General features: G+C 57.9%; 2 protein-coding genes across 5 annotated transcripts in view; both read right to left on the bottom strand.

Annotated features, from left to right (window-relative positions):
- The window catches only part of STK32C (serine/threonine kinase 32C), an 82,498-nt gene extending 64,928 nt beyond the window's left edge, over positions 1–17,570 (bottom strand). Inside the window, exon 1 of one of the 3 annotated variants that reach the window (XR_004481236.2) lies at positions 16,658–17,570. Coding sequence is in view for 1 of the 3 variants with exons in the window: in XM_033420674.2 (XP_033276565.2) it covers positions 16,658–16,919 (262 nt within the window). In the remaining 2 variants the exon portion in view is untranslated. The remainder of the gene's footprint in view (positions 1–16,657) is intronic. The other 2 variants (XR_007471500.1, XM_033420674.2) reach the window with 2 other exon arrangements.
- BNIP3 (BCL2 interacting protein 3) overlaps positions 1–24,147 on the bottom strand; it is a 547,174-nt gene that overhangs the window by 226,021 nt on the left and 297,006 nt on the right. The gene's annotated exons all lie outside the window — the stretch shown is intronic.

The raw sequence follows: 24,147 nt of genomic DNA on the forward strand, positions 1-24,147 counted from the left end.
CTCACTCCAAGCTGCACACGGGGCCAGAAGACGTGTGTCATCCCCGGGGGAGGGTGGGCAGGACAAGGCCCTGCCACTGGAAGTGATAAGCCCCAAGTTAAGCTGTGCTGAACAAACCTTGCCTCCCAGCCCGATGCACAGCTCTGCGAGCTGCCACCTGTGGCTCTGACCTTCCCTGCAGCTCGGCATGGCGCCTCCGGCCTCAGAGCTGGTAGACACAGCCCGTGCAGGCTCCAGGCCTGCCTGTGTGCATGAGACGGCCATTCCTAACCTGCGGCCCCTGCAGACTGGACCCTCCAGTGGGAGGTACGTGGGTCTCCACGCCCCCGCCATCCCAGCAGAGAAGGGGGCAGGAGGCAGAGCCCCACACGGGGTCAGTCGCCGGTTTTGCCTCCCCACCCAAACCCTGGGCCTCGCCCCACGTCCAGGGCGTCCCCTGCAGGAGACCATGGGGTCCTTCAGAGACAGAACCTCCCGGGGCCTCGACGACTCCAGACACTCCTTCAAGACGCAAGGAAACAGAACACCGGCGGCAACAGCCCATGAGGGTTGCCCACCCCCGCCCCGGGAAGGCCAGAGCCACCACGGCACCTGCACCTTCACGGGGACAAGGGGTCCACAAAGGCGGGACAGCCAGGGCAGCGGCCTGTGAACCCGGCCTCGGCGTGCACCCCCCAGGCACACACATTCACACACATGCCGGTGCACACACGCACACCCAGGTTAACCCCAGAACCCCAGGCAGAGCCCAGGTGCCCTTAGAGTTCTCAACCCTGGAGCCCCCAAAGCAGGCGCTGGAGTCGGCAGAATGAGCCAAGCAAGGCCAGGCTGCGGCGCCTGGTGCAGGGGACACGGGGGGACCTGGGGCCTGGCCTACTGCTGACACCCACGGGGGCCAACGCTTCTCGGAGCCTCTTCCGCCCCGTCTGCACCTTTCTGGGCCCAGAAGCCTGGCCAGGGGCAGAGACCCCCAAAGGCACTCGGAAGCGACACCGCCCGCCCCAGCCCAGCAGCTACGGCCTCGATGCGCTCCCCAGCTGCAGCCACAGAAAAGCCAAGCTCCCTGTTCTCACTGCTGGGGACAGTGTCACCCCCAGGGGACACGTGGCAATGCCTGGAGGCATGATGAGTTGTCAGGAACACGGAGCAGGGTGTGCTCCTGCATCAGAGTCAGCTGCTGACAGCCCCCTCCCCCACCGCGCACGGGATGGCCCTGCCCCCCGGGGCGACTGGGCCCAGCGCCAGCACTGCTGCCTCTGCCCAGGTTGGAAGCAGCCCCGCTCCATGCAGCACAGGGCAGCCTCCACTCTCAGGCCTGTGGACGTCCGGGGGTCCTACGGGCACAGCCTGGCACTGCCAGCCCCAGGACCCTCTGCGGAGGGAGGCCGCCCTGGCCCTATGTGCGGGCATCCCATCGACCAGACTCTCGGCTCCAGTCAGACGTGTGTTTCATAACCAGCCCACGTGCAAGAGCTTCCAGCCTAACTCAGGGAAAGGACTTTCGGGGCAGTGGTGCCCGCAGCTGCCGAAACCCCTCCCTCACACCTGTGCCTCCTTCAATCGGGCTGGGCAGCCGCCCTGGGCCTGCAGCTGCTGCTCCCTGGCTCGTCCTAAAGCCAAGCTTTCTGCGCCTCTTTCTCCGGTGACCAGCGGGCCTGACCTGAATGTCCTGACAGCCCAGAACAGAAGGCACATGCGTCAGAGAAGGGGGAACGGAGTCAGCAAGGACGGAAGCCCAGGTCTGACCGTCCACAGGGACATAGGTCCCTGCTGCCCAGGGAGGTGGGGTTGCCCTACGCCTGGCCCCCCAAGGCCGGGGCCCTTGCCGCCTGACACAGAAAGCACTGTGGAAGGAACAGTGCCCTGGGCCTTAATTCAGCAGAGTGGTCGTGCTGTCCGGGGCGAGTTAGGGCCCTGGAAGGCCTCTCTCTGAGGTGTCTTACTGCTTGCCCCGAAGTGGGCCCTTCAGGAGAGTCATGGGCATATAGCCCCCTCACCCCATGTTCACTCAGTTCCCGCCCTACCCAGGTGATGTCGAGTCACGTGAGATACAGGAAGGAACCTAGGAGGTAAAACCCCGCCCCATGGGATGTTCACTCTGGGGCCAGGGGCTGAGATGAACGCAGATGGCACAGGCTATGCAGTACACAGTTGCCAGGGTTAAGTGCCAGAAAGCAAAGCAGGACAGGAGCCTGGCAGGGGCCCGGTGGGTCCCCAGGCACAACTGTAAAGTGGGCCTCCCGGGAGAAGGACGTGCAAAGGTTTGAAGGAGACATGGTGATCCGTGCTCTGGCCAAATCACTGCCCCACCCTGCTGCCAAAACACTGGGCCAGCTGCTCTCCTGGCCGCTGGGGGGATCGGGCCATGCGATGCTCTGGGCAGGAGCTGTGGGCAGATGCCACACAGAGAGCCACCCCTGGGTGCTAGGTGGGCCATTGGCGTGGAGGACGCCCAGTAGAGAGCATCACGTTGGACTCCTAGCAGAGAATGAGGGGATGCCCTTGGGATACACTGCCCTGCAGAGGTCAGAGGCACACGTGGAGGGGCGGGGACCAGGGTGCTGGGTGCTGGGTGCAGGTGGAGGGGCGGGGACCAGCGTGCTGGGTGCAGGTGGAGGGGCGGGGACCAGGGTGCTGGGTGCAGGAGGTGGGGCGGCGACCAGCATGCTGGGTGCAGGAGGAGGGGCGGGGACCAGGGTGCTGGGTGCTGGGTGCAGGAGGAGGGGCAGGGACCAGGGTGCTGGGTGCAGGAGGAGGGGCAGGGACCAGGGTGTTGGGTGCAGGAGGAGGGGCGGGGACCAGGGTGCTGGGTGCAGAGGAGGGGCGGGGACCAGGGTGCTGGGTGCTGGGTGCAGGAGGAGGGGCAGGGACCAGGGTGCGGGGTGCAGGTGGAGGGGCGGGGACCAGGGTGCGGGGTGCAGGAGGAGGGGCGGGGACCAGCGTGCTGGGTGCAGGAGGGGGGGCGGGGACCAGGGTGCTGGGTGCAGGAGGAGGGGCAGGGACCAGGGTGCTGGGTGCAGAGGAGGGGCGGGGATCAGGGTGCTGGGTGCAGGTGGAGGGGCGGGGACCAGGGTGCTGGGTGCAGAGGAGGGGTGGGGACCAGGGTGCTGGGTGCAGGAGGAGGAGGAGCGGGGACCAGGGTGCTGGGTGCTGGGTGCAGAGGAGGGGCGGGGACCAGCGTGCGGGGTGCAGGAGGAGGGGCGGGGACCAGGGTGCTGGGTGCAGGAGGAGGGGCGGGGACCAGGGTGCTGGGTGCAGGAGGAGGGGCGGGGACCAGGGTGCTGGGTGCAGGAGGAGGGGCGGGGACCAGCGTGCTGGGTGCAGGTGGAGGGGCGGGGACCAGGGTGCTGGGTGCAGGAGGAGGGGCGGGGACCAGCATGCTGGGTGCAGGTGGAGGAGCAGGGACCAGGGTGCTGGGTGCAGGAGGAGGGGCGGGGACCAGCGTGCGGGGTGCAGGTGGAGGGGCGGGGACCAGGGTGCTGGGTGCAGGAGGAGGGGCGGGGACCAGGGTGCTCAGTGCAGGAGGAGGAGCAGGGACCAGGGTGCTGGGTGCAGGTGGAGGGGCGGGGACCAGGGTGCTGGGTGCTGGGTGCAGGAGGAGGAGCAGGGACCAGCGTGCTGGGTGCAGGAGGAGGGGCGGGGACCAGGGTGCTGCGTGCAGAGGAGGGGCGGGGACCAGGGTGCTGGGTGCAGGAGGAGGAGCAGGGACCAGCGTGATGAGTGCAGGAGGAGGGGCAGGGACGAGGGTGCGGGGTGCAGGTGGAGGGGTGGGGACCAGGGTGCTCGGTGCAGAGGAGGGGCGGGGACCAGGGTGCTGGGTGCAGGAGGGGGGGGGCATGGGGTGCCCGGAGCCTATGGGAGGGAGGGACACAGGCAGCCCATGCTTTGGAAGGTAGAGCGAAGGTGACATGAAGGGCGGGGAGGGGCTGCCACGTGGCAGAGGGCTCCCGGATGGGTCTAGGGGCATTTGAAAGGAAGAGGTCAGCGAGCCAGGAGACTCCAGGGGTGCAGGTGTGAATGCGTTCAGGAGATACCTGTGATATACGAGCCAGAGACTGGACAGAACAGTCTGGAACGTGTGAAGCAGGTCCGGGCTGCAGATAAAACCTGGAGTCGCCGGCACATGGATGATATTTGAAAGTGTGAGACTGTCCGCACGAGCGCAGCAGAAAAGGAGGGAGTGGGCAGGAGCCCCAGGTGCTCCAGCGTCACCGTGGCGGGGAGGGGAGAAGGGTCCTAGGAGGGGCCGAGAAGGAACCGCAGGGCAGCGGGCGTCCTGGAAGCTGCGGGAAGAGAGGGAAGCTGGGAGGGGCCCAGAGGGTCAAGCTCTGCCGTGGGTCCAGGACAAGGGAGCCGAGAACTGGGCGTCAGACTTCGCCCCATGCAGGGAGCCCTCACCAGGGCTCCGAGGCCGTGGGGACAAATCCTGGCTCCTGCAGGCTCAGGGGAGCATCGGAGGGCAGGCCTGGCACCTGAGAGAACAAAGTGCTGTCAAGGAGTCTTGCTGAAAATGGGGAGCCAAGGAATGAGGCCACGGCATCAAGCGAAGCTTCTCAACACGGGCAGCGTGAGGCAGGCGTTTGCTCTCTCCCCAGCCCCACATCGAACGTCTTCTGCACACCTGGCGTTCGTCTCTACCCTGGGGACACCAAAACACATGGTTCACTCCTGTCCACCCTCGGGGGCCTGTGATGTGACGAGTCAACAGTTATGAAACGTGCACTCGGCACAGTGCACAGCTCAAGCTCAGCCCTGGAGTCCCGGGAGCCTGACCTGCAGGCTTCTCGCCTCCACCCAGAGCCGGTACCTTGGACAGCTCTTCCCCAGCCCCAGAATTGCCGGGTGGGAGGCTGGACACCAGTGGGGTTTTTTAAATATTCTTGTAAACTTTTGATTAGAGTATAACAAACGTACAGAAAACGTGCACATCTGACAAGCGTTCAGCTCAAACAACAGGGCACCCTGGTGCCCCCCCAGGGGGACATGGGCTTGACATCTTGTGGCACAGACCAGCACCCTGGCTTCTGTGCTTGTCAGCACGGAGTCAGCAGCGGGGACCCTCGCTCCCTCGGCAGCAGGTTAAGAGGTGCACCGTGTGGGGTGCGGCCATGAGGCCTTCACTCTCACGGCACAGAGGATACACAGAACGAAGACCCAAGGACTCGCTCGTCCGAGTAACGTCGGTGGACGCTTGGTCCGGTTCCAGCTTCCGGCTACCACACGTCGTGCTGTGCGGACTCCCGTGTGTGCGTCTCTGGGTGCACGGATGTACACGTTTGGATGGGTCCCACCTAGGAATGCAAGCCTGGGCTGCAGGTGTCCATGCCCCCAGCCAAAGACCACCAGAGACAGCATAAGGCTGCACATACCCGTGTACCGTCCTCGCAACAGGGAGAACAGGGGCATCTCCGTGAGGGTCAGGGTTTGCGCTCACGTCAGTGACCTTCAGGAGGGTTCAAGCAGCACAGCCCCACGCTGTCTGGAGGCTGCGTGACTTCACGATTGGGCAGCTTAAGCCCACTACAGAGGCTGAGAAGGAGTGAAGCGAGAACTGCAACTGGCAAAGCAGGACCCAGGACCCAGGAAGTCCGGTCACTTGGGCCTGGACAATGGTCACGCTTCTGTCTGCGCTCCAAAAGGCTTATGGAGGGCTCCTGTGTTTGTCTTGACCCACCACGGTCAGAGGGGTCTGTTGCGGGCGCTCTGTGAAATCGTTCACGTGCAGCAGGAGAATGCCAGGGCCAGCGGCGAGGTCCAGGCGAGCTCCTGGACGTCAGGGCTGTGCTCTCTCTCAGAAATGGTGCGCCACGCAGCTTCCCAAGTGGTTGTATCAATTCACACTCCCTCCCGCCTGCAGTGCACAGAGCAGGTGCACAGTAGGTACATTCAGTTAAACAAAGGCAGTGATGGGGGACCCCAGAGCCTTACGCCAGCGAGCAGTGTGGTCAGCTCTGTGCTTTATTTTTTTTTAACATCTTTATTGGAGTATAATTGCTTTACAATGGTGTGTTAGTTTCTGCTGTATAACAAATTGAATCAGCTATACATATACATATGTCCCCATATCCCCTCCCTCTTGAGCCTCCCTCCCACCCTCCCTATCCCACCCCTCTAGGTGGTCACAAAGCACTGAGCTGATCTCCCTGTGCTGTGCGGCCGCTTCCCACTAGCTATTTTACATAGATAGCTCTGTGCTTTAAAAGATCATTATCTCCCAGTAATGGTGAGCACACCTGGCACCCAGATCTTGGTTTCTAACACCTTCCCCAGTAGAAGGACCAGGGCTCCCTGGAGAACTGGCTGATTCTAGGGTTGGGTCAGGGAATATACACGATGAGCCTAGAGCATCTTCTAGTCCCAGAAGGTAAGGAAGTGCTCAGAAAGAAGCAAAGACAGAAAACAGTGAGGACAGCAGGCCAGAGGGACACAGGAGCCAAGGGAAGAGCTTCCAACGGCTAAAGCTGGACAATCTGACAATGGCTAAAGCTGGACAATCTGACCAAAAACTAAATAAACACACACAATAGTATTGGATCGCAATGCAAAGCATAAAACAAACATCCATGAGTCCACGTGGGTTCAAATGAATGACTGAAAAACAAAGTAAATGGGAAGAATACACAAATCTTCTGGGTAGAAGGATTCCAAATAATCTTATGTAACTACCTTCCCCTAAAGGAGGTGGACCCTAACCCCCCACCCTTTAAGTGTGGGCAGTGCAGTGTAACTTCCTTCCAAAGAGCACAGTGTGGACAGGGGGGCCGAGTAACCTGACAGCGGAGACCCCTGACGGACAGGACCTCGGCCAGGTGATCAAGGTCAGCGTCAGCAGCAATAAGTTGTGCTGAGAGTATGGACCTTGACAGGACGTGACGAGAAGGGCACCTTTCCTGTGATTTTCCTCCCAAAGACCCATAACCCAAGTCTGGCCATGAGAAAAACGTCACAAATCCCAGCTGAAGGATATTCTACAAAATACCCGACCAGCTATTCTCAAAACCGTCACGGTCGTCAAAAGAAGGAAAGTCTGAGAAGCTGTCACAGCTCACAGGAGCCTAGAGAGGGACAGCTAGATGTCATGTGGGATTCTGGGTGGGATCCTAAACAGAAAAAGGATATTCAGTAAAAACAGGTCAAACCTCAATGAACTACGGCTTCAGTTACTGAGAGATTTCACATGTCACCTTGACTGGCCCTGGGCACCCAGATTAAAGTGTTCTGGGCGTGCCTGTGAGGGAGCTTCCGGATGAGATTAGCAGTTGAACTCGGGACTCAGAAGGGTAGGTGGCCCTCCCAGATGTGGGTGGGTGTCAACCAGTGCCCTGAGGCCTCAACAGAACAGAAGGCGGAGGAAGGAGGGAGGCCCCCCTCTCCAGCGGCGGCCCCTGGTCTCATCCTCTCCTGCCCTCAGGCTGGGACCACACCTTTGGCTCCCCTGGGTCTCAGGCCTTCAGACTCGCCCTGAATCACGGCACAGGCTCCCCCGGGGCTCCAGCTCGCACGCGGCAGGTTGTGGGACTTCTTGGCTCCACAGCTGCCTGAGCCAATTCTTCTTAATAAACCTCCTTAAATACCTGTATGTAAGCATATGTGTGTACACACACACACATGCACACACACGCGCGCGCACACACACACACACACGCTATTATTCTATTGGTCTGTTTGTCTAGAGAACCCTGACTCATACAACCATGTCTCACCACTGGTTCCCTAGTTATGACAAAGGTACGATATTATGTACAATACATGTATGTACAATACATACAATAGTTATGACAAGGGTACGATATTAGCGTTAGGGGAAACCAGCGTGGGATATACAAGAACCCTCTGTTACCACCTTCACAACTTTTCTGTAAAGCTAAATGTTCTAAACGAAGTTTACTTTAAAAAAGTTTGTTAAAAGTAATATATATTTTGTATGTATTCAAGTATGGATTGGAAGGCGATACGAAAAAGTGCAAATGGTTGTTATAATAGTGATGAGATTACATAAGACACTGAAAGTCTTAATATTTTTCTTGTCACTTTCCGTTATATAATAAAAAGCTATAAAGGAAAGAAGGATCATCTGGCAACAGTGTCTGGCAGCTAGATGGGCAGCCATATATTCTATCATCCAAACTGGGACACGTCTAAGAGCAAAAGGAGGCACTATTAATAATGATGCCTGGTCACCGGACAGGAGGGCACCCACGGGTGCGCGGCCACTGTGAGGAGGCAGGAGCCGCAGACTCCCGCCCGCTGATTTCCGTAAGGTCAGTGACCCTGGAGAGGAGCCCAGGGCAGCGGGGGGTGAGGGGGGGCTGATGTCGTTGGGGGGCAGCCTGGGACAGCGGGAATTGACCCCAATTCTCGGTCCCTCCCACCACTTCCTGCTCTAATGGTTCACACCCCCGGCACCAGCACAGGGTCTGCTCCAGGCCCAGCCCCGGGGACTCTGTTGGCTAAGCCCCGTGCTTCCGGCACATTCCAAGTGCTGTGGGCTCTGGAAGCGAGCCCCGGGATCCACACGGCTGAGGGTCCACCGTCCGACTCCAGTTCCACGGGGCACAGAGCCCGGGCCTCCCTCTCCGCTTCGTCCCCAGATGTCCAGGCGGCAGCCACCCACCCCACCGCTGCCCACCCGCTGCTCCATCTCAGCTGCCACTGCCCGCAGCGCCAGGCAGATCTGCCACCGGGCAGGGCCACGCCAGCCCATGCACAAGCACACGGACGCTGGGGCCCAACCCCTTCTTCAGTGCGAGATTTTTTTACCCCCCCTTTTCTCTGCATCTTCCCTCCTTTCTGTCTTATCTTCCTCCTTTTCTCCTCTCTCAGTCCTGTGCTAACTTTGCAAATTATCCTTTCTGCCTGAGGAGCTAATATATGATTTCAGAAACACAAGAGGACCCTGACACGGAGAAAAAGAAAAAAGGAAAGAATCGGGGACAATGCAAACAAACATGACCCCAGGACAGCCACAGGTGCTCCTACAGTGCAGCACGGGGCCAGGATCTGAGCCGCCCCCGAGAATTACCAACTCCCAAAACAAGGACGTGATGTGTGTCGCTTTAAGCCGCTACGTTCTGGGGCAATGTGCTAAGCGGTCATAGATAACTGATACGCAGCCGCCAGCAGGAACTGAGACCCCAGGGACACCCCACTAAGGACACCCCTCCCCCCAGGAACCCCCCCCCCCCCGCCAGGGACACGACTCCCGCGGAGCCTTCCACCAGCCTGAGGCCTCTGAGCCATCACGAGGCACCGTGAACGGGAAGCCACCAAGCACGTTCTGGTTCCGCAGGTGCCGTGCGGAGCAGGGGACCCATCCCCACTGGGCCCTGTCTAGAGTCCCAGGTCACAGAATCTTGAGAAATGATAAAAATGGTCATTGCTAAGTCACTAAGTTTGGGGGTTTTTTATTACCAGCAATAAATAATAAAACAGTGCCCGGTTTGGGCTACCGGGACCAAGACCCCACTCCCGGCTCCCAGGGGCCGGGCGTTCCGGAAACGGGCCCGAGTCCGACACAGGGCCCGGGAAGACAGCACTGAGCACCTCGGACCCTGCTCGGGGAGGGGTGGGGGGTGTGCCTGGTGCCCGAGAAGGCTGAGCGTCCTGCCAGGCCTGACAGACTCACAGACACACAAGCGCAAAGCTGCTCGTCTCGGGCTTCGGTGACAAGCCCCGCCTGGTGCGTGTGAAGGAAAAGCCGTGATGTGAGAGCAGAGACCTCCCTAGTCAGCGTAAACACCAGGAATCTGAATGTGCTCATCTCCTATTTTTAATAAATTGGGGGCGACACTGACTCTCACCCACATCATCTCCTTGGCTTCACGACTTAAAGAACACCAAGCCGGGTCTGCACAGCGCAGACTGCGGCCACGCCTGCTCGGGCCGCATGCTGGAGGCCACCGCAGGCTCCTGTGTCACACCTGGGGATGCGGAGGGTGGGGACAAATGACGCAGCTGGGGCTGGACGGAGCCACACTGATCTCGGTCAGCTGCCTTGATTTTTAGATGATAGATTTCAGGTCAACGGGCAAAACAGTTTCTGATGAAGCAGGCTTCCCAGTTTTAAAAAATAACAATAATTTTATTAATTGTAGCTTCTCCAATTATGAGCACTAAAATCATTCAGCACGTTGGGCCCGGCCAGTGTTTGGGGAAGAGGCGGGCCCAGCGTGTTCTGCAGGCCGCTGATCAGCGTGTGCCCACCCCCCAGGCGGGAAGGAGGCCCCAGAGGAGCCATCGTGGACGACGTGTCGCCCCGACCCGGGGGACAGAAGCAGGGCTGCAGGGGGCGTGCACACAGCTTGCGGGACAGCAAGGCTCAGCACTCGCTGGACCCTCACCAGCCCGCAGAAACACTGCTTACCAGAGCCTTATTTCTACCTAGAGTTACACAGCGATAGCAGAGTGAGGCAGGGAGGAGGAAACACACAGTTCTACATCTTTTCCAAATGAGGAGAAAAAATCTGACCAGGAAGGAAAAAAGACACCAGGTAGAAGGCCTGCTCCCACACTAAGGTGAACGAACACCAAATCTGGTTCTGAGCTTCCTACTGACAGGGGAATCGGGACCAGGGCCACGGAGCACAGACACTGAACACAGGAACCACCGGGCTCAGGTGGCCTAGAACAGGGGACACCCCATGGCACGTCCCGGGCGTGGGGCTGGACTCTCAGCGCAAGCAGGACAAGAGGACACAGTGGCCAGAAGGGGGGCGTCTATACAGCCCGGGGCCACCTGCCTCTGGTAGCGCGTCCTCTCCCACACCCGGGTGAGAATCAGAGGACATTGCTGAGTTCTAGTCATTGCAAAGGAGGAAATTCAGGCTGTAGCGTCACCTGAAAATGCAGGATACAAAATGCTACTGATGTTTTGGGTACGTGTGTAGCGGGCTACCCAGAGAAAAAGAACAACACAGAAGTAAGAACAGAGCTAAATGAGATCCCTCTGCAGGAAGAGCCAGCCCATCTCCAGACGAAGGACGAGCAGTAGCTTTGGAAACTCCCACCCACTGCCAACACCATTGCCATGGCCCAGCGGAGCACCAGAGCAGGCGGCCCCCTGCTGCTCCCTATGCGTCGGGCCAGTGCCTTGGGGGCCACGCCCACTCCACCACCCACCTGCTGGGTCCTCGCTAAGCCCTCCCACCCAGGGTGTGTCCTCTCCGTGTCCAGCACGCTGGCACCGTCTGGGGCCGGATGGGAACACAGACCCTGAGGCCCCACCTGAGACCCGCTGAATCAGAATCCACATTGTCACAAGGTCCCCAGGGGACCCTGACAGTTTAGGAGCCACTGTGAGCTGCCCTGACCCTGCTCCGAATGAATGCTTGTCCGTGGCTTTGCCTCCCTCAGACCATCCTGGGGCCTTGGGCGGCTCCACCCTCACAGAGAAGCCCTGAGCAAAACTCACCTCCAGTGCATCCTCGCACTACTTCTCAACTGGGAGGATGGGTGGTTAGATTTTTAAAAGAAAATCAACTTATTTTTAGCATTTTAAAACACACAGCCAGATGGATAGACGTGCAGAGCTGACATTTGTTACATAAAAAAGTACGACAGTGGGTCCCAAGTCCATCCCAGACCAGCCTCGTCAGCCACAGGAACGCAGCAAACTCAGCGCCACCCAACGGCCCCGCCGGACACCTGGCACTGCATGTGGGAACCCGGGAATCCAGGAGCAGGGGTGCAAGGCCAGCCGGGACCACACACCTCCTCCCCACCTTGAACCCAAATGCCCACCCCTGCACCAGGGACCTCTGCACCATTGCTGCCCGCTGCTAAAGGAACACAGGGTCTGCAGCCACTAGGCTGCTGGCCACCAAGGCCCCCGCGTTGCAGGGGACGGGGTGTGAACTGCCATCAGCCCGAGCCTGGGCCACACAGAGAGCTGCCACCCCCATCGCCAGCCACCCCCTCTTCCCAGGGTCAGGAGGGAAGGGAAGAGATACCTATTAAAACTCAGGTCCACGCACCACTGGTCAAAGACTCAGTAAACAGGGCTAGACTGTCACTTTGGAACCACAGCCCCATCAGCACGATCGGGTCAGCCCCCCCTGCGCTCAGCACCGCTCTCCGCTGCCCGTGAGCCCTGGGCACACGACGGGGAAGAGTGGGCATAAGCACCGTAAAGTCACCGAGTCATTGCTGGCAGGGGACACGACCGACCACCCAGGAAGCCTGGGAAAATCAACTCAAAAGCCATGAGGACTAACGGGAACCTTAGCAGAGCAGCCGCACACGGGCCGGATACTTTTCAAAGTTAAGCTTTCCTTCCTACCAGCACTAACCAGGGTGGAACGTGATGGTTGTAAAGATCTCGTTCACAATTCGACAGAAACAGGCAGTGAATGTGCCCAGCCTAAGCAAGAGCAGGACCCACAGGAGGAAACCATTCTCACTGTGGCCAGCGTGAGTCCAAACCGACCAAAATCTGCAACATGAAAAGTGAAACCACAGAAGTACTAGAAGAAAGTGCAGGTGCAGGTTTGTAAACTGGGTGAGTATCACTTGTGCTTGGTGTTAACAGGGCACCAAGGCCAGAAACTGCCAGAAAGGAAGATCTTGACGAATCTGACCACACAAAAACTAAGCACATCCACACGGAAGAAAACTAGCAACGTAGAAAGATAAATGACTGCTCCGGGGCATGTGCCGTTGTATACCGGGAACCGTGGAAAGAAACCGGGCAGCAAACATCCCAACAGGGAGCACAGGTCAGGGGTAGGAGTTGGCAATTCAGGAAGGAAGAGCACAAACGCCCCCAACATGCAAAGAAACACGTTACCAACCTCACTGGTCATCAGAGACTCGGAGCACTAATACAATCCTTTTACCTTTCAGACGGTCAAAACACAGACATCACTAACACCCAGAGGCGGTGAGGGTCGGAGAAAGAGGACTTGCGTGCGCTCCGAGAGCAGGCAAATGGGATCTCCCTCCCGGCCAGCCGCACCGGACACAGGCCCCCCTCTTCCTCTCTCCTCTGGCCCCTCCTGCCCTTCACTACATTTATTCATGTTTCCTCGTCTGCTACTGGTCTCCCCACCTCCTCCTTTGTGTGGGTACCCCACACCTGCAGCAGCCCCATCCTTTTGGCCACTGCCACGTAACAACCGTCCAGGACAGCCATGTCTTGTGCTGGGACTGCCCATCTCCAAGGGAGCTGGCCAGCGGCACCAAGCCACACTCCGTGCACACTCTTCTGACTCGTCAATGTCATTCCTAGGAGTTATCCTGAGGAAATAATGTCAAGTGCACAAAGATGAACATACAAGGATGCTCACTGGTAAACTGTTTATGTCCTGGTGCCTGAGCCCCAGCGCCCCCCAACTCCACCCCAACAAATTCAATCTGAATTTCCGGAGGAGGCAGCCACAGTTTTTAAGAGCATTCTCTGAGTCTAGTTCACAGGGTTGAGAACCACTATTGTAAATTTAGCCAACAAAGGACGCTGCAGATCTATAGACGGCCATGACACATCGCTAAGTAAAAGACGCAGGTTGAGACAAAACCGTATTTGGAGCATGATCCCATTTCTGTATCAAAGACATAAAGAGTGTTGCTCTGTGGCTGATGTGTGAGTACATTCCTAGAAAAAGGCTGGGGCAGAGGCACGCTAATAGGTCTCAGTGCTGAAATTACTGATGTCTTGGTTTTCCTATATAGAATAATTTTAGCAAAGTCTTAAACTCTTTTACAAATTTATACACTTTAACGCTTCTTAATTAAAAAAACAAAGGTTTTATAAATTTTGGAAAAGGTTATAAGACTCTGGTAGCCCCGTGTCCCGCCTTACTGCCCACCCTACCCAACACACCCAGGCCAGGCGTTTCAGCCCTCGAGGGCCCCCTTATTTCCAGTTCTCTGGGCAAAGGTAAACCTTCTCAGTGATTAGTTGCCCCCCACTAGCAAGCTAATACCATGTTAGGTTTGAGACTAGCCAGACTGCTGAGAACGGCGGGTGCCCCCCAGTTACCAGTTACTGAGCTGCTCAGCAGAAAGTGATGGAACCCCACTCAGCACCCTTGTGGGGACACCCAGACGAGAGGAATGAAGGGGCCTGCCCAGCACCCCGCAGCACTGGGGCAGGTCCCGAGCAAGGTCAACCCCTAAATCAACTGCTCCTGAAGCCCAAGAGGGGTCGCACGGGAGGAGGCATGGGGTTTCGGGAAGAGGAAAGGGGACCCTTGGTTCCGGTATGAGGAGGAAGCCCAGAGAATTCTGAACAAGCACCCAACACCTGCCAAGTAAGGACAGTGGCTCAGACACCTCAGGGTTAACAGGGAAGGGGGACATTTAAGATCCCACGTGTCATAACTCCGCTTTGTAGTTGGAATCTACCTGGCACTCTGTTAAATTGCACTCTTATTTTCTCTTTTCCTTTTCTCTGCATACCAAATCTGATATATTAATTGGGTATTTCAATCTAAAAAATTCATCAGAAGGTCTCACATTGCCATGGCAACCATGCAGTCCCAGTAAATTCACGTCCTCAGCACAGCTCTATCACCTCTTTCAGCTCACCCTGCACGGGGCTGAGGAAGTGTGGGACCCTCCCTGTCTGGGGGGACATCTTCACACCCTGAAAGAAAGGTGGGGTGCAGCCTTTCTCCTCTTGAAAGACTGGCCTTCCGCCTTTCCAAACCCCACTCCTTCTGCCTAAATAAACCCACAGGCTTCAGGCCAAGAGCTGCACAACATTCTCTCTGCAAACACCTACTGTGATTCCCAAGTCGTGTGCGCCCTGACGATAACGTGAAAACATGGAATAAAAGTGGAACAAAGTGGCCGCCCACCTGGATCACATCCACGGCCATTGGACCAGGGCCAGGCTTGGCATCCTAATCTTACCAAACAAAGCCCAGGCAAGTCTCGTGCTGTGTTCAGTTTGGAGATGTGGCCACCATGCCCAGGGATGAGCAGGTGATGATGGGCACATGTGCTAAAGAGCGAGCACCTGTAGCCGAGCCAACAGCCCACCTTCACGAGACCAGAAGAGCCGGCACCTCTGCCGTCCTGCTTCAGGCAAACGGGGACAGGGGTGGGGAGAAGGGGGTCGTGTTAGATAATTCTCAAATCCGATCGCGCGCAGCACAGCTGGATTCTGTGCTCTTGGTTCCTCCCTAACGATCCCTGGATCCTGAGACATAACACACTGTGAACAGGTAGAAAAATTCTACCTTTCAAAGCTGAAGGCAGCCACTGTGCTACCTCAATTTCTCTCTTTCTACACCACCTGCCTTGGGGAGCATAATGCTAAGAAATGAAAGAGTGGCCAGCTCTCAGCTGACACCAGCAAGTACCGAAATCAGACATTTGATGTATTTCTCAGACGTTTTCTCATCATGCAGCCAGAAGCTAGATGCAAATCTCCTTCCTGATTAGTTCCTAATTCACTCTGGGTTTTCTTCACTTTGAATATTTACTCTAAAAACAAAAACATATAACATAGGAAGCACTCCCAGCAGTGAGCTGTGTTCCAAAGTTAGAACACGAAGACAGGTCTTCCCAGAACACACTGAGTGGGAGTGGCTGGTCCTGGATGCCCCTCCAGCAAGTCCAGGCACCATGCCCCTCCCCGATGACCGGGGCCAGGCTCATCAGAGCCCAGGCCCCCCTGAGCAACAGGCTCTGCATCGCTGTCTGTGAGGACTGCCCACATGGCCTGCACATTCTCCAACACTGGCCTGAGGTCGTATTATTGTAATTTCCTATAATGCTTAAATTATGTATCAGAAATAAATAGCTTGGGCTCTTTCGCTGAGCTGTGCTCTAAAATTATAAAAGATCCATCCTACTTCTGCAGGCTGCCTACAAACGAAAAATGCATATTTCGACTATTTTAAGAAAATGTCAAAAAAACATCAAATGTGTCATCTTGTAGCATTTAACTTATCTGCATGACATCTGCAGAGAAGAGCTGTATGTTTGCCTGTGAAAGTATCACAGTGCCCCAGGGGCGGACACTGCACAGCCACCTTTCCCGAGGGTGCTAAGTGAAAGGGCCGTTGTCAGGCAGGGCTCCAGGAGGCGTGCCTGCAGGTCTTTCCTGCTTTCCACCAGCGTCCACCTCCGGGTCACTAGCTTTACCTGCAGGGGGACCTGAGGGCAAACTAGTTCCCAAAAGGGCAGGTCTTTGCACAAAGGCAAGCCTCCACCGCACGTCTGAGTGCAAAGGTGGGCACGCCGGCAGCCACGCGGCGCCGTCACCTACACTGAGCTCCGAGGGCCGGGCCCCCGCGCCACCTGTGGGGCAGGCATCTCCCTTCGCAAACTCGGCACACCTCACGTGCAGAGTAACAACCGAGCGCTCACACCTCGCAGAAAAGGAAAATGCAAACACAGCGCCCTCGCTACTGCGGGGGCCTTCGCGCCTACCGACCGCAGACCCTCACCCCGCAGGGACGGCCTGCCTACTCCGCCCGTCGCGCCGCCACTGGACACGGAAGACACGCGTGGGCATCGCAAGCACCGTTCGCGAGTTTCCTCGGAAACCGAGACGCCCCTGACGCCTTCCCACCGGGAGGCCTTGGTGCCCCGACCCGCAGAAATCCTCCCGCCGCGGCCCCGCTGCGAGAGCGTGCGGAGTCCCCAGACGGCGCGGGTCCCAACGCTGTCCCCGCGAGCGGCCCGGAGTCTCCGCCGCGGCCGTTCTCACCGTCCTCCTTGTCGTCAAACACCGGCCTCCGCGCGGTGGCCGCCGACATGGACGAGCCCATCCTCTTCTTCCACTTGCTCCACGGAAACAGGGGGCGCGGCTGCGCGCGGGCATCGCCCGTGTCCCTGGCCCGGGGCTGGCCGGCGGCGGGCGGCGGCGGGGCGGGGGGCGCGTCGGGGCCGGCGGGGCGCGCGCGGCCGGTGGGCGGCGAGCCGGGGGGCGCCGCGGCGCTGCTGCCCCTGCGCTCGGCGCCGCTCCTCATGGCCGGACCGGAGTGCGCGCCGCGGCCAGAGTCCGGGACATGGCCCGCCCGCCGGGCGAGGAGCAGGAGCTGGAGCGACTGGCAGCGCTCGCCTTGCGCCCCAGGCTAGGCGTTCGCGGGTCCCGGCCGCCCGGGCGGCTCCGCCGAATGCTAGCGCGCGGGGGCGGGGCCGGGGCGGGGCCGGCGGGAAGGAGTCGGGGCGGAGCGAGCGCAGGGGGCGGAGACGGGGCGGGGCCGGAGCGGGGTGCGGCGAGCGGCTACGGGTACCCGCCGCCCGCCTCAGTAGGGGCAGATGCAAAGCACGACGACGCGGCGGCAGAGACAGGAGAGAAGGAGGGGGCCCCTTTGGCCTTTGTGAACAAAGGTGGCTTGCGGACTGCTGCCGCCCGACCCGGGGAAGCCTTAAACCTCATCCTGCGGCTCTGCCCTTGGCGAGACCACGCGCGGGACTCGGGATGGGGTGGCGGGAAACGGCTGTGCGGGGGCCGAGGCCGGGTCGGTGTCAGGACGCGCAGCCCCACGGTCCCGGGTCCGGCGCCGATACCCCCATGCGGCTGCACCGCCGAGGGAGGGACGGAGGTGGCGGGGCGGGGTCGGGCCCGGTGCGCGAGCCCCTCTCCGGTCGGCCGGCCCAGAGCCTGACAGCGAGCGCGCGCGCACACGCACGCACGGGCGCGCCCGGGGTCACGGCTACGCTGGGCACACGCGCCTGCGCTCTCGGGGTACCCTTGGTTGGGTCTCCAGTCCGGCCCTCAGTGTAGTCCGCCCGGCACGGTTCCCGAGCGGAAGCCCTTGGCGACGGTCCGCGCCTCAGGCCGCCCGGGGACCTTGTACAGCGTATGGGGGTGGGGGGTGTGGTCCGAGGCGCGATTTGACCTCGATGCGCCTCCCGACATTCGATTGGCCAGGAGGGACCTCGCGGATAAAGCGCTCTGCACAGCCAACGACCCAGGAGCAGACTCTCAGTACCGCCCAGCTCCCTGCGCCTAATACTTTTTCACTGAAGAATTGTTTTGTTATGAGTTGTCTTAGGCTTTTGGAAGCCTTTGCCTCCTTAGGTTCTGCCCGCAGAGCTGGCGGTTCCTTCCTACCCCAGGAAGTCCTGAAAGGGCCTTCCGCTGCCCCACCATGACAGAGGACCACCCACCCGGCTTGCAGGCCAAGGCACCAGGCCCTGCGGGTCTCTCCCGCCACCGCCCGTCCCTCCGTGGACATCTTTCAGCCACCCTGGGCTCTGTCCTGCCCTCGCAGCCCCTCACCTGGCTCGCCCCCCCCTCAAGTAGTGGCACTCAGTCTTGGCTGTTCCCGCTTCCCGTCCACTGCCCGAGGTAGAACTACGCTTGTCCCCGACCCCACCTTTGAAATTCGGTGGAGCCCCTTGACCACTGTGGCCTGCTTGACCAATGAAATGTGGGCAGAGGTGAACTGTGTCATTTCTGAGCCACACTTCAGGAGCCAGTGTCCAGACTGGCCATACGTGCCCCCCTGGCTAAGAGGGAGTCCCCATCACTTGGGGACCACCTTCCAACCAGCAGTGGATGCACAGAAAAAGGGAGAAATCGGCCACTGTGGGAAGCCCTCGAGATTTGGGAGGTGTATTTACCGCAGCATAACCGGGCCGACTACCACCTGCCGTGCATCCAGTCTTGAGTTAAACTCCGGGGAGGCAAGTTCCCTGGGCTCTGGGCTCCCAGGCTGGGCTCAGCCTCCTTATGCTGAGCTGCAGCCGCTCTCGGAACATGGCTCCCTCCTACCATTGCCCTCTCCCAGTCAGCACGTTGAAGGCACCCAGCTCAGCGCCGGCACAGAGGAGGGGCTCTGTAGCCATCCTTCCGGGGCAGCAGCGAGTGAAGGAATGTTTCTGAAGACGGTGGCGGGGGGGGCACCGAGGCAGAGTGTCACCCCAGGCAGGCTGAGAGCAAGGGGTGCAGAGTGGGCAGGAGACAGAGCAAAGGCCAGGAGCTGCCTCACCCGAGAGCAGACCAGGCTGCCATACTCCACCGAGGGCCACTGTGAAGTTCTAGGGGCCTGGGAGGGACTTACCTGTGAACGGGGAGGGGGCAGTGAGGCCAGCAAAGTGTCCCTGTGCCCAGGGGTGCCCACAATGATCAGGAATTTCAGCAGGGTGAGGACAGGGGCTTCTCCATCCTGTGCCAGTGACAGGGGACTGTCAATGACTCAGTAACCAGATAAACGTGTCCACGACACCCAGCACATGGGAGCGCCCACACAGGATCGTGGGCAGTGCGCAATCACAGGACTGCTGCAGCTGGGGCGGTCGGCAGGGGTCCGAGCAAGTGACCTTGTGAAGGCCTGGGGCCCAGGAGCTGTGATGACACTGTCCCTGAGATTGAAATGAGAGTGTGTGCGAGGGCAGAAAGTGGCCAGTGTCTCTGGCGGACGGCGAGTGCCCACTTAGGGCATGTGCAGAACAGCAGGGGTCTGATTTGTATTCAAGGCTCAAGCCCTGTAAACACAAACACAAACGCGCCTCAACCCATAATTCATCCAAAAAACCAAGCTTCCTGAGAGGGTGCATAGTTGGCAGTCTCCAGTTTCCATGTGTGCTTTGTCCAATAGCATCATTCTGAAATTAACACGCTGCCTGCACCTTTGTAAATAGTCCTGTTTTTAAACTCCCTTCAGATTGCCCAATTTGAATGTGCTGTTTCCTGCTGGGAAACATACCAGAACTGGCCCCAGGAAACAGGAAACAAGCTCAAATGGGATTCCGATCCTGAGTTGCTCACTTATGTGGGAAACCATGAGTCCCCTTCCCAGCAGGAAATGGAAAACCAGGTCATCCCTGGCTGCGGTGCCATCCGACTTAGCCCTGGTGGGACATGGGACAAAGTACATGTGGAAGCAAGGACGTGGGGAGCCAGGTGCTGGGTGGCTGGGTGGCTTGGTGATGGTATTGATTCTCGGGGTCATGGGGCTGCCTGGCTTCCGATGACTCCAGAGAGCATGAATGGGGAGAGGAAAATGCTCAGTGGAGAAGAGGAGCCCCACGGCTGCTGGGAAGGAATCCTTCCTCTCTGTTGTCATGGTACCAGGACTGAAGCACAAACTTGCCGCTTAACTCCATGAGGCTCCTAGTGTGTCAGTTCCCAGGGCTGCTGTGACAAAGGACCACAGACTTATGGGTGAAAACAACAGAAGTGTGTTTTCTCCCCATTCTGGAGGCCAGAAGTCGGAAATCAAGGTGTCAGCAGGGGTGGTCCCTTCTGGAGGTCCTGAGACGTCTCTCCCAGGTTCTGGCGGCTCCAGGAAGTCCTTGGCATCGCTCGGCCTGCAGAGGCATCACCCCAAGCTCTGCCTCCATCATCACATCGTCTTTCCATCTGTGTGTTCTCCTTTATCAGGACATTTGTCATAGGATTTAGGACTCACCTTAACGCAGGATGATACCTTCTTGATTTCTTTAACTTAATTACCCTCTTTCCAAGTAAGGTCACATTCACAGGTTCTGGGTGGACATATCTTTTGGGGGGCCACCACTAAACCCACACTACAGTCCACCGTCTGGTCCCCCCAAATCTAAGCCTATTCCATGCGCAGAATACATTCACCGCATCCCAGCATCCCCAAAATCTCACCGTTAGAGCTTCAACTCTAAGTCCAAAATCTCATCTAAATATTATCAGCTCAGAAGTCCCAAGTCCCACCATTAAATCAGGTCTGGGTGAGACTCCGGGTATAAGCTACCCTACAAAACACCTCTCGTGACCATCCCACCTCACAGATGAAGGAAAGAAGGCCTGGGAGGCAAGTAACTGCCCAAGTTCCCAGCTGGAGCGTGGGAACGGCGCTGTTGACATCCAAGAACGACCCCCAGGCTCAGGCTTGAGCAGGAATGGGTGTTAGGACTCCCCCCCGCCCCGCACCCAGTAGACAGACAGCAGACGCTTGGTTCTGCGCCCGCCCCCACTGCAGCCCTTCTTTTGCTGTGTAGCAGGATGCAGACAAAGGGACGCACGCAAAATATAAACGTTCTGGGAACTCCCTGGCGGTCCAGTGGTTAGGACTATGAGCTTTCACCGCCTGGGTTCGATCCCTGGTCAGGGAACTGAGGTCTCGCAAGCCACGCAGGGAGGAAAAAAAAAAAAAAAAAAAACCTTAAAAAAAGTACAAATGGTCTGAAGTGTAAGAATGAAATAGCCCTTAGCCGCCACCCAACTCACCAGCAACCCCGCCCTCTGCCCCGGCCTGGACTGAGGGACCACCTGTCCTTGGACCTCCACTGCATTGCTTCCTGGGGCTCTGCTAACAAAACCTGCAGAGCAGGCAGTTAAATCACAGAAATTTATTTTCTCACGGTCTGAGGCTGGAAGTCTGACATCAAGGAGTCAGTAGGACTGGTTTCTCCTGAGGCCTCTCTCCTTGGCTTGCAGACAGTCGTCTTCTCCCTGTGTCCTCACGAGGTCATCCCTCTGTGTGTCTGTGTCCCAATTTCCTCTTCTTATAAAGACACCAGTCACACTGGATGAGGGCCACTCAATGACCCCATTTAATATTAGTCACCTCTTTAAAGACCCTATCTCCAAATAAGTCATATTCTGAGGTACTGGGGGTCAGGGGTGGGGTTTGAGGGGCACAGTTCAGCCCATAACACCCGCCAGGTGCACCCCATCTCCTGCTCCCCCGGCTCACATTATGGGCCAGCTCGTCTCCTGATTTTTGGTTTTAGAATCTTATCATCCACATTTGCAGCTTATCATTTAGTTTTGCTGGTATGAAAAGCGTTTCATACTCTATGAAGTCTCCTGGAATTTGCTTTTTCTGTCAAAAGCTGTTTCTAAGATTCATTCTTGTTGTTGTGAGTAGCTATTGTTGGTTCATTTCATGGCTTTCTCTTTCTTGGCCTTTGGGGTCCTTCCCAGGTTTTGCTAAAATGAGTGAGGCTGCTGTGAATGTCTCTGCCCACGTGTCCTGATGAGACTCCAGAGGGGAACGGTGGGGGTCACTGCACGTGGGGATCCAGCCCGACAGGAGAGCAGGCTGCTCTCCCAGATGCCCCAAGTTCCGGTGGACACCCTGACAGAAGAATGAGCTACGGGCATGAACACAGGTGTTCCCAGACTTCTTCATTTTTGCCAACTGAGCAAGGGTAAAACAGTATCTCACTTCAGATAAAACTGTATTTCCCTGCTAGCTGGTAAAGTGGAGCATCTTTTTATATCTTTATTGGCCAGTTTTTTTCTCTCCTGGGAGTTGTTGGTTCATATCTCTTGCCTATTAATCTAAATGTAACTATTGTCTTAAGCTTTTAAAAATTGAATTATAGGAGTTCTTTATGTATTCTGCATGTTAATCCTCATTGGATTATATATTGTGGATACTAATCTTTATTGGATATGAGAATTGCCAATAACTTCTCTCATTTGGGGCTCAACTTTTAATTTTCCTTACGGTATCTTTTAGATAAACAAGAGTACTTTTAATGTAGTGAATTTATCAACATCTGTTTTTATGGTTAGTGCTTTTATATCCTGTTTAAGAAATCCTTTCTTAGCCTAAGAATAAAATAAAATTCACCCATATTTTGTTCTAAGAACGTATATAGAATAAAGTCTAGTTTCGACATACAGCATACATGCAGAAAATATTCCTCACTCCCTTGTTCGTGGAAGGGTTGTTCTGAATGGCATCACCTGCCATGACCACAGCAGAAATCCAAAGTGATCATTTTATAACAAGGTGGGCCTCATGTTAAAATCAGTGTGAAAGTCTTCAGTGGCTCTTGTAGCTGACACTTCGGGTTGCCTGCTCAGCGACCAGTCACCCCTTTCCTCACTCCTATCAGTACCTCCATTTGTTTTCCGGTATCGTGGTGGCTGTGCGATGTGTCAGTGTGTATAGGCTGAACTACTTCTCCAGAATCCTCTTTCCTGCAGGTTTCCTAACTCGGCCCCAAGAGGCACTGTGCGTGAGATTTGGGGGGTAAGGGGGTGCAGTGAGGTAGCAGCTGTAATGATTTTATACTTGGACGGCCAGGGCAGGGGCCCAGGTGTGGCTGCAGCTCGCACACAATGTCCTTTCTCTGCCAGCTCACCTCACTGGTTGGGGGCAGGCGTGCAGCTAGTCTGTCTCCCCGAGTCTTTTAGCTTCTCCAACTCCTGGGCTGGGTGTGTGTGTAGTTCTGTGACCATCGGTGCCACATGATCCATCCATCCTCGTGGGTTCCAGCTTGGGCTCGCTGGTCCCCCCTTTACCTCCACCTTCCCTTCCTGAATACCTGCCCTGCACACTTCAAGCTGCAGCATCAGGCGGAGGGCAGCAGCCTTCAGAGATTGTCCAACCAGCCTCCGCAATGGCAAAGGTCAAATTCCTTAATGACGTCATCCTCTAGTGGCTCGCCGCCTGACTGATAAGAGGTATGCAGACCCTCTACCTGAGTGCTTGAGAAGGTGGGGGGGGGGTCCAGACCCACAGAGAAATCCTGATTGGTCCGAGCCCTGTGGTGGTCTCATTTCCTTTCTGCTGATTGGTCTAGGTAGCCGAAGCGATTCCGGCCAGATCTCAGAGGCAGTTACTGGGGGTTTCCTTCTCCTCCCGGGTGATGGGCGTCCGAGTGACGACTGCAATCGGGACAGCCATCCTGTGACCCCCAAGAAGACGTAGGTCTGCCTGCTGCAGACGGGAAGGTATAAAACGGGAAGGACTTTCAAGTTCTTGACGCCAGATGGTCAACTTGAAATGCGAGCCTTCCCGTGTGTAACCTGCGGTCCCCCGAAGAGCCCACCGGCAGGTGCCCCGCCGCCCGCTCCGCAGAGGCGCGCGCTCGCGCATCACGACACTCCGGGCCTCGGCACACATGTCCCCTTCGTCCGGAACGCTCCACCTCTGTGTGTGTCACCGACTGCCCGGCAGAGGAGGTCGCGGGCGGCGCGCCAGCGCTGCAGCGCTGCGGCTCCGGGCGGACCGCTGGAGTCTGGATGAGTGCCACGTGCGCAGGCGCACCAGACGCCCCGCGCGCCCCGCGACTGCGCGCCTTCCGCCCGGCTTGGCGCCTGCGGGCCCCCGTAAGGCTGGGCGTCTCCATAGCGACCGCGTGGGGCCGGCAGCTTCCGCTGCTGGACTGCCGCACTCGGCGCCCGGGCCGTGCGGGCGTCGGGTGGGCTGGCGGGCGCCGAGGGTGAGGCAGGGCTGCGGGCCCGGCGTCGGGGTCGGGGGCCCCTCGAGAGAGGCTGGGGCGCCGGGTGATGAGGGGCGAGGGGCGGGCCGG

Source organism: Orcinus orca, chromosome 14 (assembly GCF_937001465.1).
Source record: "Orcinus orca chromosome 14, mOrcOrc1.1, whole genome shotgun sequence".
Classification (NCBI taxonomy): domain Eukaryota; kingdom Metazoa; phylum Chordata; class Mammalia; order Artiodactyla; family Delphinidae; genus Orcinus; species Orcinus orca.